Source organism: Nannospalax galili, unplaced genomic scaffold (assembly GCF_000622305.1).
Source record: "Nannospalax galili isolate Female #2095 unplaced genomic scaffold, S.galili_v1.0 scaffold278, whole genome shotgun sequence".
Taxonomy (NCBI): domain Eukaryota; kingdom Metazoa; phylum Chordata; class Mammalia; order Rodentia; family Spalacidae; genus Nannospalax; species Nannospalax galili.
In genome coordinates, this window is record NW_008347536.1 from 11,115,056 (window position 1) to 11,132,293 (window position 17,238).

The 17,238-nt window shown below is 45.4% G+C and overlaps 1 protein-coding gene and 1 long non-coding RNA gene across 5 annotated transcripts in view; one reads left to right on the forward strand and one right to left on the reverse strand.

The window, feature by feature from the left end:
* Window positions 1-17,238, forward strand: part of Tenm4 (teneurin transmembrane protein 4) — a 775,468-nt gene that overhangs the window by 675,474 nt on the left and 82,756 nt on the right. For all 3 annotated transcript variants that reach the window (XM_017800880.2, XM_017800882.2, XM_017800881.2), the window contains one exon: window positions 9,990-10,206. In XM_017800880.2, coding sequence (XP_017656369.1) covers window positions 9,990-10,206 — 217 coding nt within the window. The remainder of the gene's footprint in view (window positions 1-9,989; window positions 10,207-17,238) is intronic.
* The window catches only part of LOC115072218, a 114,861-nt gene that overhangs the window by 34,011 nt on the left and 63,612 nt on the right, over window positions 1-17,238 (reverse strand). For both annotated transcript variants that reach the window (XR_003851284.1, XR_003851283.1), the window contains one exon: window positions 9,860-9,916. This is a non-coding gene — a long non-coding RNA (uncharacterized LOC115072218). The remainder of the gene's footprint in view (window positions 1-9,859; window positions 9,917-17,238) is intronic.

Genomic DNA, 17,238 nt, shown 5'->3' on the forward strand with positions numbered 1-17,238 from the left:
TAGCCCAATGCCCCACTGCTTTAATGGGACAGTTTCTTGTTATAGGAAATAATCCAGACCCTAGGGAAATGGAGCCTCCTCCAGCTGTTCTGAGCAATAAGCCAGCAGGAAATAGAAAAGAACACCGAGAAAATCCCCAGTTGAGGAAGAATGTACCTTGTACATTTTTTGGAGCATGTTATGAAGCAAAATGAGTTTGTACGTACTTTGTGACAAAGCTACACGAAAGCACTTTACTATGAGTGCATTTGCTTTCTCCGCACGTTTACTGAGCATCTATACTGCATCAGGCCCTGTCCTGGCTACCACGCCTTCAGAGATGCACCTGACAGCTTCTGCCCTGCAAAGTTTATAATCGAGGTAGGGAGGAGGAAGTAACTTCAATACCGAAGGTTATGCTGTGATACAAGAACAGCCAGGCATTCAGCTGATATTGTCATGTGGTTCAGTGGGAACTGAGCTGTGGCTTCAGCCAGGAAGACCTCCCATGGGTCATCATGATTGAAAATAGATCATCTCAGGAGGGCAGACTGTCCAGTCTTTGACATCTGGTTCTCAGCTGTAAAGTGAGGCAGTGTCTCACTTTGGGGCCCTCCATCTTTTGGGAGAGTCCATAAGGCCCTGTTTTGCAAGGTGGCAAGGTTAAAATAAGCCACAGGCCAGCAGGGTCAGAACTTATCCTCACTTACCTTCTATCACTCAACCTTGCCCAAGCAGAGACAGTTTGGTGACAGGAGAAACAAAGCCCACTGTGCAAGGAGCGCAAGTGTAGGCCTTCTTTAGCAATGGGTTATTTTCACTTCAGACAAGCACACATGTGCTCAGCTCTTGCTGTTGATGAGACACCACACTCCCTTCTGAGGGGATCTAAGGACCAGTGAGCATAGCCCATGCTTTCTCCCTTAGGAAATCCACAGTTATTTGGAAGAAAGTGTTATCCAAATAACTAAATCTAATGGAAGCAGAAGGAAATAAGTGCTTTTATGTCAGCCATGACAGGGGATGCAGTGTAATCCCAGATAAATAATTCAGGGTGGTGGGAGATAGTGTGAGAGTCCCACTGAGTGGCTGAAATGACACAGGGACTTGGAGGAGAAATTAACAGAGCTTAATGTTGAGAAACAGGACTAGAAGAGACACGAGAGAAATCAACTTCAGCTCCTTCCTTCTCCTCCCCTACATGGTGCAGATGAGGAAACTGGAACCCAGAGAGGGACATGACATCATATGCCTCGTAGTCACACAGAAGCCATTAGCTTGGCCCCAACTAGGGTCCCAGACTCCTGCTGTTGCATGTGGCCCTATGCGCCAATAGCACTCCTCCTCCTAGGGTCTCCTCTTTCTTCTAGAAATGTAGCAAGTGTTTACCCAGGCCTTCACAGGCTACAAAAATGATGCAGAGTCTTCTGGAGTGTGAAGGAACTCCAGTGTCATTGGACAGCTTATAGGGTAATGGTATGTCTGTACAATGACACTGCAAGAAAGGTGGTGCTACCGTCCCTCGCTTTGTCCATATGATATGGACACAGACGCTTAGTTAGTGTCTGCTCAGGTCATACCACTGGTCAGGAACAATCTGCCAGTGTTTGTGAAGTCTGCCCACATTAGAAACTTGCCCTGTGCCCAGACTTCAGACCCGGCTCCATTGTCAACCATGATGACCCTTCAAGCTACCCAAGAACACTCATTTCCTCCCTTTTTCCTAACTTCCTAGGCTTAAAGCAATTCTTGAAACTAAACTTGAATTTCAAGGTTCATTAAGAATGCTGTTGCAGTGATTTTTAATCTGTGAGACAAAAAGAAGTTACACAATATGGTTGTGTTGGGAGCAGCTTTATTGGTTTGTTTTTGTTTTCGTGTGTGGTTGTTTGTCTGGATTGAAAACTAGAAAGCATCCTGAATATGTCTAGGAAGATGCCCATCTCCTGAGCCTCTGTGGGCTGCCCAGTGTATCTCATGTGCCTCCGATTTCACCCCAGAGAACTGGGTGCTGAGAGGAACCAGTGGAGCAGACCCTTTGTGTGCCTCACCCTTTGGAAGCCCTCAGTAAACTATTGTCACTCAAATCTTCTCACATGATACAATGGCCATCCACGAGAATGTTCGTCTGGACCCATTTTCAAGATGGTGAAACTGTAGTCCACATGTGCAGAGTGACTATAAAGTACAGAATAAAACCTATCTTGCAGGGTCATGGTAAAGAGTACAAAAGTGCCTAAGAAGCAACATAACACAGTGATGAAAGCATGGGATTTGCACTCAGGTCCCCTGGGTTCAAATCCTGGGTCCCTCTTGCTGAGTGTGTGGCCTTGGGTGAGTTACTTAACTTCTCTAGACTTAGTTCAGTGCTTGCAAATGGCAGGTCTCCTCCTGCTCCTTTCTACCTGCAACCATAGAGCATTATATTTATCATCATACATAATATTTATATAATTTTAATATTAATATAATTTTATAATTTAATATTTATGTAGTTTATATATAAATATCTTTAATTAGAATTTTGCTTCCTGTGAAGTTTTATGTTCTCTTTTTAAATTTAAGGTTATTGTGTGTTTTTCTACCAAATAGTAGATTTTGACTTTTCTTATTCTCTTTATTGAAATCTGTATTCCAAGCTAGGCCTGGTGACTCACACCTGTAACCCCAACATTTGGGCAACTGAGGCACAAACACCACAAGTTCAAAGTCAACATGGGCTACCTAATATGACCTGGTCTGTATACATCTGTATTCCAAACAATTACATATTAATTATTAGAACAAAAAAATCCAATATGCAAGGCTGGAGAGAGGGCTCAGCGGTTAAGAACACTGAATGTTCTTGTAGAAGACCCAGGTTTGAATCCCAGCACCCACAAGGCAGCTAACAACTGTCCGTAACTCCAGTTCCAGGGGATCCAACAGCCTCTTCTGTCCTCCCTAGGCATTGCACAACACAGGTATACGTACCTACATGCAGGCAATGTACTCATACACATAAAAAAAAAAATCCAATATGCATAACATCCATCATTTAAAGAACCCTCCTAACATACTTGCAGGCAAACATGTACATACAGGGACACTGAGTCTCAGAGAGCTGAAATGGTTTGTCCAAACTCACACAGTAGATCAGCAGGGGAGGTAGACTGGATAGGAGCTGTGTTTGTAAAGAAGATGCCAGAATAAAAACTCCACTGGAATTTAAACAGCCAGATCTTTTTGATAAAGCTTCTTTAAGCAGCTTCAAGGTATAATAATCTCTTTGGATGCTTTTGGCCCCATGAAAGACAATCGTGGGTGGCAATCCTCACAACTGATAGATGCAGCCCAGAAGGAGAAATTTCAAGAAAACAGAGAACAAAGCTCTCTGTCCTTCCTTCTCCTCCCCATCTCCCATTGCGGGAATGGTGCACTCACATAAGCCCTAGAATTTGGTCACCCTTCAGACTATCTATAAACTACGTTTCTCATGATAAGAGACAAGAGAGGAATTGACCTTTAGAAATCTTATGTTCCAAGGAGCAGATAAAGATTTCACAAGCCTTTTGAAAGAAGGCACGAATTTATTATAGCAAATGACAAAATCTTCTCCCGGATGTGTTTAGAAAGGGGAGGCACATTCTCCCCTCGCTCCCCAGGGCCTCCCCAGTGCTGCTCACAGCCTGCTGTAAGACAGTTCTGTGGCCAGCTGCAGTCAGCAGGGAGATGAGGTTGGCTGATGGGCTGTCTGGCTGAAAGGCAGCAAGCCAGCAGGGAGACTGATGGGCTTGTTAATGCCCTGTCACACAGCCACCACTTTAAGGAATCATGTAAACAGCTAAAGTACAGCCATTTATTTTTAACAATCCTAGTCTACATTTAAGCATTCTCTCTTCCAAGATATATCCCTCCCCAGGCTGAGTTGGGATCCCTATCTTGGGGTCCCTTGCCAGCTCTGAGTTTCCCCCTCTCCCAGCATTCAACTCTCAGTATGTCACTGGTTATACTAAATCCTTTAGCAGCAAGAATGTTTTATTCCTGCATGTCCAGTGTTTAGCACAGAGTCTTCTGTCTGACCACATACTGAGGCTGGATGAACACAGTAGGCTTGTCCCTGTATTCCCTTCCCAAGAGTAGGACTGAGTTCTTCTGCAGGGGATTGCGTGTGTCATAGCTCGGGCCCTCGATGGGTCCTGACAAACTGATTGACCTGTTAGATTTGGAAGCCTCACATAATCATTCATGCATTTGTTCATTCATATAGCAAACATGATGCTTAAGTTTGCAAGGCATTGTGCTGCGTATTTGAGATACAGAAATAACCCCATCAGTTCCTGTCCCTGTGGAATGGGGACAGAGATGAGAGGAGCCAGAACACCCAAAGTGTCAATGCGTAAAGAGTTGTAGATTGTGGAAATGCCAAACATCTGAGTGTGGAGAAAGATGAGGAACTGAACTCCCAGCTCTGCAGCTCCCTTAGTGGTATAACATTGGATAAATCAGTTGCCCTCAATCTAAAACTAGTGCCTTCATTTGTAAAGATGAGAAAATTAGCTACCACCTTTAGAAAAAGTCGCATGTGTGCCTTTGACCTTCCATGGACATCACAGCAGGACAGCCCTGGAGAAGACAGCCAGTGGCATGTGAGGGCAAGGAGGGGACTATAAGGCAGGATGTACCATTTACTGGCTACCTCACCAAGAAGGACACTAGTAGGACAGAATGAGACTTATTACCCAGTGCTCACCCTGGGTTGGCAGTTGTTAGGGTCGCATAGCAAAGGGGGAGCCATTTCTAATCAGGCCTAAGAATATCTGCTCAAAGAACCAAGTGGCGAGCAGAGGACTTCACCCATTTTCATGTTCTAGCCCCGTCTGTAAAGCTCCAGGAGCGGCCATTGCATGTGAAGGACCCTAAGCCTTTCCTCACTGACTTGCTTCTTTACGCTCCACAACCTGGGTATCTCTCTGTAAGCTCTAGAGGCTGGAGGGCCTCATCCCAGGCTTTTGTGAGCATAATGCAGCTCAGGCCCCTGAAGGCCTCATGGTTAGAGTGATGGAGCCCAGGAAAGGTTTGGCTCTTGGGCTTCCAACCTGGATGTTTCCCCTCTCCCATTTCTCCAAGTCATTTGATACCCACCTACAGGGCAGGCGCTGTAAGATGTGAGGTAAAGTGGTACTGCCCTCCTGTAGAAATGCAAGCAGCATTTGAGCATCCAGGGTCTCAGGTTCAAGGATTAGGAGTACATGAGCCCCTGCAGAATGCTGCATTTACTACCCAGGAGACCTTGGCCTCCCATTCCCATCCTGCCTTTGTGCTGGATACATCTCTTCTTTTCTTCGCTCTGCCCTCCATTCCCCATCTGCAGTCACTATGTGATATGCCACGTGCCACGCCCCCCCCAGCTTCCAGGGACCTGAAAGACCATTTTCACATTTTCATCTGTTTCTCCTATCACCAGAACCTGAAAGAAAAAGGAAATTTCTAGAGGGAAAACATGTTCTTTCTCCAAAGTTGGTGTCTTAATTTCAGAAGACTTTTACTGAAAATCTGTGAGAAGTTGAGGGTAATTCTCCCTATTTTCTTGATTTCTTCTCCTGTGATAAATGAGATTCTCTAATGTAGCAGATATAAGAAATATGGACAGTTTATAAGTCTACCATATTATTTGAGATGTACAATTAAATGAGTTATGAGGTACTTAAAGATGTAAAAGTTTCCAAAAGAGAACCCCCTATTATAGATTGATATGTTTTTGACCCAGAATTTACTTTTCTGTCCCAAAGCAAGACCTCTAAAATGTATCATCTGTGCATAAGAAAACTGAATTGTCAAGGACTCTCCCTCACTGTGGAGTAGCCATACATACTGTTGTTGGCTGCTATATGCTACTTTTGAAAACATAAAGAGGATTTTTCACAAGAGCTGGTCTTCAGAGTGAATTTTTATGGACCCCACTTCATTTCAAAATAGATACCTCACTTAAATTTGATTGTCTAATGGTGGAAGTTTTGCCTACATCTATTGCTCAGCAAATACTCCTTAAATTAGGAAGCATCAGCATGACAAGGTGTAGACAGACAGAATTCCTGATCTGGCATTAATCACTCTAACTCACCAAACACACAGTGAGAAATTCCATAGTTCCAGGGTTTCTAGGGGGGGAAAAGAGCATGTTTTTTTGTGACACCAATTTGCAATGCCCCTGAGACTGCACTACCCTAACTTACATGTGTCATTGTGTCTGTGACTTTAACCAATTCAGTCCTTTGAGGTCCAGCTGCACCCAGAAGGCTACCTGTGCAGAGGCAGGGGCCAGGGCTGGCTGGATGACAGCTGGTTGCCAGATACCCAGCTACAAGCTCAAGGGAGGCACCTGGTCAGATGCCTCTAGTAACTGCCTTTTGCTTGGCCCTTACTTAGGAACTTCTCCTTGCTCCCTCCTTGATCTCATATCCTCTGTGAAGAAGGCTTCATGATGATTCATTTAACAGATGGGAGAACAAAAGCTCAGAGCTTTGGCTGGGACATTTATTTCCAGCAAAATGCCCAACTAGGTCATCACGACACCCTACTGACTACACGATATAACTATTTTTAAAACTCAGCAAAGAAGAAAGGGGGGACAGGGGAGCCTTGGATCCCAGAGGAGAGATGAAACTGAAAACCAGGGCAGCAGGTGCAGAAGCTGTGACACACTCACAGGGACGGGGCATGTTTACAGTAGGGCATTGCGGTTGACACCACATAGAAAACTGGGACCCTCGGAGGCCAGGACTAAAAACGTGTGCCTGACAGAATAGAGGGGTGACATGGAGGCACTTCTCTGTCCTGGCATTAGGGTGTGGAAAGAGGTGTCTGCTATAAGAGATGGAGCTTGCACTATAAAGTTCCTGAAACCTCATCTTACATATTAGAGTAGTAATGCCCAGCTAAGAAATCTGCCTAAAAAGTAGTCCTGGACTAGTGATGCCCTGGGGTGGCAGGTAGCCAGACATCATTTTGGAGAGTTAGTCAGTCACCTGAGATCCCCAGTGAGAATTACAGAACATGCAGGAAATGGTTGGCCATAGGCCGGAGTTAGCAGCTATAGCATACAAGGAGTTGCCACTCCCAAGAATTTAATCTGAGACTATATCATAAATAAGCTTTTATATGACTAAAGAGATAAACTGATATATAAAACCATAAGGATGGAACGAGATACTATCTGGAAAGAAACCAGCAGATTTTGCAAAGTTTCAAAGAGACCATCTACAAATCTTAAAGTATGGTAATTTAAATTAATGACCCAAAGGACAAATAAAACAGCAGACCAGACACAAATGAAGGGAAAATAAGTGAAGCAGAATAAAGATCTGAGGAAATAAATCAGAATGGGACACAAATAAAAAGATGGAAATGAAGAAAGAGGTTAAAAGGCATGAAATAGAAGAAGGTCCCTTTAAACTTTTATTAGTATTCCTGAAGAAAAGGCTAAAAGGGCTAAATAAAGACAAAGGAACATTCCAAGAGCTTATAGGAGAACTTTCCAGAACTCATGCAAGACATACTCCTAAATAAAAGGCCTCTGGTATGATGTACTGTTCACTAGGGAGAGTGCGTGCTAGGTCCCAGGCTTGGAGAGAGATTGTTAGTCTATAAGTTTTCTGGAAAATCTGTCTCATTGTCACAAGATGTCCAATGGAAGCTTTGAACCTCGTATCTGGCAACAGGGTCAAAGTCATGAGTCTAAGGAATGGACTGTCTTTCCTTGTCATTATATGTGACTGAAGAAACAGATTTAGAGAAATTAAGCAATTTGTACAAGCTTATATAACTCAGAGTTTTGATATGATTCCTATGTCCCTGTTCTCCACTTTGAGAGTCTCTCCAGGGTAGGTCAAAGAATAGTCTATACCTCAGAAAGAACTGAGTTCAAATCCTGTCTCAGCTTCATTACTGACTACCTCTGTGACCTTCACTAAGTCAACTTACCACTTTAAACCTATAGTTCCTTCTCTTTGAAATGATAGTGATGAAAGTACTCACCTCATAGGGTGGGTAGGATTCAAGGCCATACTCCTTATCATTTTCTTTTATTATCTTCATCAGCATGATATAGTTGTCAGTGAGAACCACCCATGCCAGGGCTGAGAGCAGCCATCCCCCCTCAACAGGAAGCAATCCCTCCCAGGTGCCACAAAGCAGAGTGTTTATAAAGAGGTAAAAGACTGGCTTCCAGGGACTACTTTGGTGGTAAACAAGAGCAGGCAAGAGCTAATAAAATTTCAAATTAGCCATGACTTTTCACGGCCCTTCAATTGTGCTAGCTGATTTAATGGTCAACGTCCCTGCTCGCTGGGATTGAATAATGGAGCGTTTCTGCAGAGTTATGGATGCGGCAGCTGAATCTGTCATGCTAACATCAATAGCAGAATGCAAATAACCCTCTGCTTGGGCTGTAATTATGTGTTTAAGCAACGTCTGACAGGGGCAGCAGGAAAGTATGATGGAGCCTGCTGACGGCAGGAGAGGATGAGTGTTTTGCTAGGCAGCACTACCTGGAAGCCGGGACAGGAGCTAAAGTACCACTCAGAGTAATGTTGGGGTGAGGGAGGCAGGGTAAACGTAAATGTAAATGGCCCCACATTTTAGTGAACCATGTTTTAGGTTCAGGACCAAAAAGGGAAATTACTATTTTATTAAGTACTTGTTATATGTCAGATACTGTGTTGGATTTGGGCAAACAGTACTACACATTGTATTGTGGAATAAAAACTTACATGAATGACACTCTTATCATCTCCATAAGAGATGGCTCAGTGGGTAAAGGCACTTGCTGTCAACCCAAACAACCCTAGTTCAATCCCCAGGCCCCTAACAACCATCTATAACTCCAGTTCCAGGGGATCCAATGCCCTCTCCTGACCTCCATGGGCATTGCACAACACAGGCACACTTAAATACATGCAAGTAATGCACTCATATACATAAAATAAAAATAATAAATAAAATATTTTTTAAATAAAAATAAAATCACACAGCTAATAAGCAATTGAGCCACTATTTGGATCCAGGCAGAACATATGTCATCTCTGCCTCTAAAACACACAGATGTCACCCTGGCCCTTGCTTTGGCCACTGTCGTCTGAGCACTGGGTTTGTTACCCATTCTAAGTCATTCAAGAACTATAAAAGTCCCTTGCAATAGTGTGGTCAAAAATCTGTAATCTAGGAGAATCTCTTTCTTTGTACTTTGGAAAGATAATAGTGCTATAATCCTTTTCAATCTTGAAGAAATCCACCCGTGTAATACAGAGAAATCCCTGCAAATGGCAACTTACAGAAGACAGAGCTTGGCCTCCAAAGGGCTCAGGACTGAGCTTCAGGCCACATGATCCCACCACTGAGGGAGATGATGGAGTTATAGAGCCCTCACCACCACTACCTCTTCCTTACCTCAGAGCCACCCTAGAATCATCAGGCTTTAGGGTTCACCCCCTAAGTATCTCTCAAAACCATCTACTTCTCTTTCTTCACTAGACTTGCTGCTCTAACCGAAGCTGCCTTTATTTTTCACCCATGAAACCTCAGCTCTCTCAGCACCTCCTATCTGACCCCAGCTTCTCTTCTGTTCAGCAGCATATCAAATGAAGTCACCTCCTAGTTCAAACCCTTAAGGGATACCCATTGCCCCAGGGTAAGATTCCAGCTCCCTGCAAGGCTGCCCCACCAACCTAGCAGCCTCACCCTGGGCTGCTCCCCTTACTTCCTAAGCACTAGCACCTGAGTTTAGTATCCGATGTTCATGCATTATCACTCCACTACCCTTCTTCCCGCTCTCTAAAAAATGCAAAAATAGTATATACACTATATGCTTCTGTGTTGCCAATTAGAGTGATGGGGTAGGTACCTGCTTCTTCTTGATGCTCAGCAAAGACCTTGGCTTATGTCTGCACTTCAACTTTGCCTGTAAGGGAAAAAAGGGCAAACATGACTGGTTGAAATAGTTGTATAAACTACATGCTCTATTTCCCCTGCAGATGGACTGATGGACTGCATGGACCCTGACTGCTGCCTCCAGCCCCTCTGTCATGTCAACCTGCTGTGCCTAGGCTCCCCCGACCCTCTGAACATCATCCAGGAGACACAAATCCCTGCCCCCCAACAGAGCCTGCACTCCTTCTATGACCGCATCAAGTTCCTTGTGGGCAGGGACAGCACGCATATCATCCCTGGAGAGAACCCCTTTGATGGCGGGTGAGTCCATGGGGCCCAGCTCCAGCAACAGCTCTTGGAGGGAGCCTGAGTCATCTCTGAGTTTGGGAGGGTGGAACTTGAAGGTTCTGATAGGATGTTGGGAGAGGCAAAGAAATAGCCTCAGCTACCACACTGACAAAACTGCTGTCCAAGGTCTTCTGAACTGTTAGGAGCAAAGCTGTGCTGCTTGCACTGGGTGATAGATGAAGAGAGTGAAAAATCAAAGGTCTGAGGGGAATCTTGAATCAATACCCACTTTGCAGTCAGCTCTTCCTGATCCTGTGGTCTCCACATGAGCTGAAAGGCTTTGACACTGCTTACCCTCAGAGCTGATGGAGAGCTTTACTAGTCTGGAGGCTGCACCCCAGGTCCCATGCCCATGCATTCCTTCTTTGACCAGTTGCACCATCTATTGAACAATTTATTACTGAGATCTACTTTGTACCAGTACTAGGATGGCAGAGATGAGTGGTACATACTCTCTGCCTGCCCACACTCTCTCGCAGTCCTCTGGGGAATAAAGTGAGGATAATTACAATAGGCTTGACCAAAAATATGTGCCATGGGTACTAAGGAGCATAGAGGAGGTACTCCTGGGAAGGAGAAGCCAGGACTTGGGTAGGAAAGCTAAATCTTAAAGATGAAAGACGGTTAACCAGGCAAGTGAGAGAGGAAGGACTCCAGGGAAAGGAAAGAAGTCACTCACAGAACCTGGGGCACATCAGGGCACAGGTGGCAGCAAAAGATGGCACTGTGTTCTCTACTTCCCAAGTTGGGGCAGGGAACCAAGATATGGCATCCAAAAAGAAAAATTTATAGTAATTTCTTTGGAATGTCTTCTAATACAGTGATGCTGCATATGTTCAGAACTTTCTCTGTGAATCAGCACAATGAATCCAGCAATCACCAACCACGTGTTCAGGACTTTTTGACAAAGGGTGATGAGAGTGTAGGGAAGAAGGAATCAGCAGGGTTTGGTCATAGGTGGGTATAAGGATGGAAAGAGGGGTCGTCTGTGTGGATGCCCAAGTGGATTGTGGTGCTGTCACCAGGATGAGGAACTGAGAGCGGGACCCAGGTGGGAGGAGGAGAAGAGTGAGGAAGGAACACAGTACAAAGACACCCGAAAGCAAGTGTCTGTCACCCTTGCTTTGGCCATTGTCTTCTGAGCGTTGGGTTTGTTACCCATTCTAAGTCATTCTGGAGCTTACACAGAGGTTAGATTCCAAAGCCCTTGATTTGGGAAGACTTCCACAACAGGCAGTAGGTGAACCCGTGAGCTCATTGTGCTGGCTCTCGGGACAGGTGTATATGTGGGGCAGGGGGTGGAGACCAAAGAAGGAGCCTTGAGAGCTTCCTCCACTGCACCCATGAGGTGGCGCCTATGGAATCAGTGTAAGTGTGACCACCAAGAAGGTCTTACTCCTGTACACGATGGAGCCTGGATGCAGCTTCACAGCAGACCTCAAAGCCCACGGTCTTTCCGCAGCCCCAGCCCAGCGAGACTGGTGTGACATAGGTGTGTGGTAGCATTCAAAAGGTCACTTCTTTAGAGGTGTGGCTACTAGAGCTAAGAAGATGGCTCAGTTGATAAAGTGTCTACTGCACAAGCATAAGGATCTGACTTCGGATCCCAGGACCAAAGTAAAATGTTGGATGCAGCATCACACAACTGTAACTAGTGCTGAGGGGACAGAGACAGGAGGAGCCTCAGAGCCTGACAGCCAGCCAGTCTAGCCAAAATGGCAAACTCCAGGTTTGGTGAGAGACTCTGTCCCAAAAAACAAGGTGGAAAACTATAGAGGAAGACACCCGATGTTAACCTCTGACCTCCACAAGCACATACATGCGTGCAAGCACACACACGTGAACACGTACATATGCATACACCACTTCCACCCACCACACACAGAAAGTGGGTACTTTAGAGAACATACCCTTCAAACTACCCCAAAAGGGGTAAAGTGGTTTTCCCTCATGTGTGAGGCCAGACTCATGATGGAGCCAGGAGGAGAAAGAGTAAGGAAAACCTGCTCATTTGTCTTGGCCAGAAATGCTGCTTTTATTTCTGGGTAAGAAACATCCTACTATCTTATTCAATTATGTGATTTTGTATGTATGCTTGTGGGCCCTCCCCCGGCTTGAGTTCTTTTAATCAACAGAAGATATAAATAATATTCCTACTAAGGAAAATGTTAACTTGCTCAGCCTTTCATGACCGACCCATATGGCATCTGATGAGGGCTATGGCTTATCAGCTGCCTGTAGCTGTTCTGTTTAGGGAGCACCCTATCCATGCCAGCCTGTTCCATGCCAACAGGGGACATGCCCCCTGAGAGTCCTCCTGGTTACTCACTGAGCCTGCTGCTTAAGCACCATGAGTCCCTGTGGGACCTGCACTGGGCACTCAGCACTACTTCTTCAGTACAGAAGGCAGGCATGGAATTGAGAAGCGTGGGCTGGGGAAATGGAGTCTGCAGTAGAGAGCATCTAGGCCCCAGAGCCAAGCTGCACTTCAGCTCCTGGCTCTGCCACCCCTGTAGGCATGGCTCTGGACAAGTGATTAAATAAAGTGAGTCACTCCAGTATCTGCTGACCCCTCTGGCCCGAGTTCTCCAGGGAAGTCCTGCATCTCACTCACTGTAGCATTCAGTAGTTGCTCAAGGAACATTTGCATATAAGTTGTCTTGAAGAACGAAGAGACGAACGAAGAGAGAAAGGGGAAGAAGGGAATAAAAGTGGGAGAAAGGGAAGGGGGCTAGATGGACACATTATATTTTACTTAATTTTATACTGAGGAGTCAAGGTCCGGTGGGTTAAATCACCTGCCAAACATCACATTGGAGGTGAATTACAGCAGCAGAAGACAGCTCCTATGTCCTTGTTTATACATCTGTTGCCTTCAGTTAAATTACGTATACTTTGAAGGCAGAGACTATTCATCTCTCAAACCTGTGACACTCCAGGCAAGGCCTAGAATATGGTACTGGTTCTACAGATGGATAAATAATGGAAGGTTCCAAAATGTTAGTATAAAATTCCTTGTATCCTGGCATTTTCCTGAAAAATTACACCCCTGCTACTTACTGACCTAGATTCAGAAGAAACAGCCATCGATCACCATGGATCCCCAAACATTCCTCTGTAAAAGAAGTTGTCAGAAACACGAGGCAGCAGACTGCTGACTTGATAGTCTCAATCTGGTCTAGAAGTATGATGCTTCTTTGCACCATTTGGATGAAGTGAACTCAGTACCAAGTTTGTGTTGTTGCTTTCTTTCCCCTCATGTGAGAGTGTGTGTCAGAGGAAGGGCCCAGAGCTTCCTTCCTGGCTTTTTTACCACTAGCCATGTGGGACCTTGGGGAAATGACTGAACTTGTGTACAGGCACCTTCATGAACTGGCAAAAATAGTAACTCTTTCATAGCAGCTATAGAAAATATTAAAATAAAGCATCTACCCCTGGGCCTGGTCCCTAATAGGTGTTTGGTGAATGGTGGGTTTTATAGTGGTATCATGTCACAGTGAAACCAGCACAACGTTGAAATTAGACGGACCTAGACTGAAAGACCATTGCAGCTTTCTGGCTGTATGACCTTGGAAAAAGTCCTTAAGTTCTTAGAGCTCCAGTCTCATCATCTGCAAGACTGGGTGAATGATGCCTGTGTCAGAGGACTGCCAGGAGAATTAAATGGAAGGAGGTGCATAAAGGCTCAACCTAGTACCTGCCACCCAGAAAGACCTTTTCTAATTGCCTGATGGTGGGATGATGGTGGTGATGGTGTTAGAGAGCTGCCAGCTCCATTTTCTTAATTGGAAACAAAACTTGAGAGTAACCGTCTCTCCAGGAAAGTCCAGCAGCCAGAAAGGAACAGACTTAGATTGTTGAATCATTATCTGAGGAAAGGAAATGGCCATATTCTTGCCAGCCAGCTGACATTGGGATCCTCGTTAGAAAGGAATCCAGTGACACTTCTCCAGGATTCAGTTTCTGATGGACAGGCAGGCCTGCCTCAGTGTCCATGTATAACAGTAATAATCCTACACCTAACCCATATCCCAGCACCCTATATGCTGTATCACAAGTTATATAGTTTGTCTAGGAATCCATCTAACAGCCTCTAAAATAAAGACTGTCAACTTGACAGCACTTCTGAGTCCTGAAAGGAAGACAGGCCTCAGAGGGTAGCTCCTTTACCATATGTCAGGCCCAGAGATCCTCAGGATGAGGAATATGAAACCAGGGCTTGGAACTAGCTGGACGCCATCGAATCACAGAAGTTAGCACACTACTCTTGGAGCCCACAGCTCTCCTCAGAGGCGGTCACATACTCCGTGTGAGGAAGCAGGAGATTCTTCAAAGGGATATATAACTCCTAGAGTTACACAGGGGGGTGGGGGTGGGACTCTTTCTTCATGCTTTCATACAGTACCCAGTCTGGTTTCAGAAGTAATGGAGCAGGGAGAGGTATGCCACAGCTCCCCAAGACGTTGAGGCTCCAGCCAAGCACAGTGGGCTCTGGCCTGTCTGGGTTCTATTGAGGAAACCACAGTGCTGGTTCAGAGCTGAGACAGAAGTACTGCTGAGGAGAATGAAGAAAACCAGGAAAGGCCTCCTTCAGGGGCCCTGCTTGAATTAGCTTTTCATCACTATAATAAATAGCTGAGAGAACAGCTTAAATGGAGGGAAGATTTGTTTTGGTTCATGGTTTCGGGGTTTCAGTCCATCCATAGCTTGCTCATTGCTGTGGGCTGCAGTGAGGCAGAACATCAGGGGACAAGAATGTATGGTGCAGCAAAGCTGCTTGCCTTGTTGGCAGCCAGGAAGCAGAGAGGCTGAGGAAGGGACCTTGGACAAGATATGGCCCCAAGAACATGACCCCCAATAATGTCATGAAACTATTATGAATTCATCAATGGATTGATTCATCAATTAGGTCACAGCCTTCACGATCCAGTCACTTCTGAGTGATTAGAGTCACCAGCTGAGGACTTCAACACATGAGCCATTGGGGGAATACCTCCTATCCAAACCAAATGCCATTTATCTGAGTCCCCAGAGCTTAGTACAATCCCTGCTCAAAGCATGTGCTCTGCAGAGGTTTAATGAAGTCAGCAGCTCTGACATTCTTTCACTGCAAACCTTATCACCACATAAAGTGATATAGATATAAATGACCCCAGTTGGTCCTAAAGTAGAAGGTAACATGGGCTGAGGCAACAACCACCGGATTAGGTAGTTTAAATAACTTGCTGGTGAGGACACCTGGGCCAAGTGCCTAGTGGAACACCTGCCCTTACCTGTTGTCATGGACAAGTACAATGAAGGGTGTTTATTAAGACTTCAGAGGGAGAAGAGGAACCAGTGAGGTCTCAGGTTAAAAAAAGGTCTCCAACTGTCCAAACAGAAAGGAAAGAAAATAGGACCATGGAACCTGGGATCAGACAGTTGGGAAAGGGACAGCAGCCTGAGATATCTCCTGAAGATATCTCAAGGCAGAGCAGTTTTCTCTGCTGGCCATGTCTGTTCTCCTGGGCAGGACTGACAAGGTTAAAAAGCTGGATGTGAGGGGCTGGAGAGATGGCTCAATGGTTAGGAGTACTGGCTGCTCTTGCAGAGGACCTGGGTTCAAATCCCAGCACTCACATGGCAGCTAGCAACTGTCTGTAACTCCAGTTCCAGGGGATCTGATGCCCTTTTCTGACCTCTGCCTCCGAGCTGGCACAGGGAGAGGCACAGCTGCCGAAACACACAAGCTTGATTTGGTAACTGAATACTGCCCAGCAGCTGCTATGCCCCAGGCATGGAAGAAGACATTTGTTGACCAATGCAGTGAGGGCTCTTTATGTGTACATGCCTTGCTCATCATGGAACCCCGGTGCCTAGCAGAGGGACCAGCCCAGAATGAGCCATGAGGTATGAAGGAATGAGTCAGTCAGTCAGTCCCTGAGTGCTGGAGTAGAAAAGCTGGATGCTCACAGAGCTCAAAGGTGGAACCATCACCTCCCACTGTAGTCAGGTCTTCCTGAGCCCACATCACTGGCATTGCGTCTAACACTGCTTCATTTCTCTGCCTGCAACACAGGATGGCCTTTAGATGGCAGTAGTAAACGTTTGTTGTTGAAAATGAATGAACAGTGGAAGGAGTGAAGAATTCTGGCAGAAGATGGCCTTTGGCCTGGGACAGAGACTTCAGTGGGAAGGACTGACCGTTAAAAATTACGGGTAGAATGGAATGAAAATACTAGAAATATGGTAAAAAAGAATGTGTGTTTCGCCTGATGTGGTGGTGCACACCTTTAATCCCAGCACTCGGGAGGCAGAGGCACCGGGATCTCTGTGAGTTTGAGGCCAGCCTGGTTTGGTCTACACAGCCAGTTCCAGGCCAGCTGGGGCTACAGGGAGACCCTGTCTCAAAAAAAAAAAAAAGAATGTTGTTTCATGAAACTTATTTTGGTTATATTGTATATGTGTGTGAGAATGTGTGATGTGTGACTGTGTGTGCATGAGAGTGTGTATGCATGAGTGTGAAAGTGTGTGTACATGAGAATGTGTGCGTGAGTGTGTGGATGTGTGAGAGGGTGTCATGTCATGTGGAAAGCATGTGTACATGAGTGTGTGTGCGTGTGCATGAGTGTATATACTACAGGAAAAGCTGCATTACTTCCTGTGGGTTTTAGCCACACAGGAGTTAGGAATGCATTCTAGATTGAGGAACCAACGTAAGCAACCACAAGATGATCAGAAAATATCAATGGGGCTTTAAGGTAATTATAGTGATGTTTTTACTAAAACAGAAAAGTCGAGAAGCATGCTCTAACATTTGAACTCAGGAACTCATTTGGCTTAGGAAGTGGAGTAGATGAACATGGTCAGCAAAGATGACACTAGAAGAGGAGACGTGGTAGAGAAGATCAGAAAGGGGAAGTGAGGGCAGGGACTCGAACAGTCCATAAACCATGTGTGAGCATTTTGTCTGAGTCAGGACTCAAAATCAAACAGAAAGGAAATAACCTTGATACCACTAAAGAC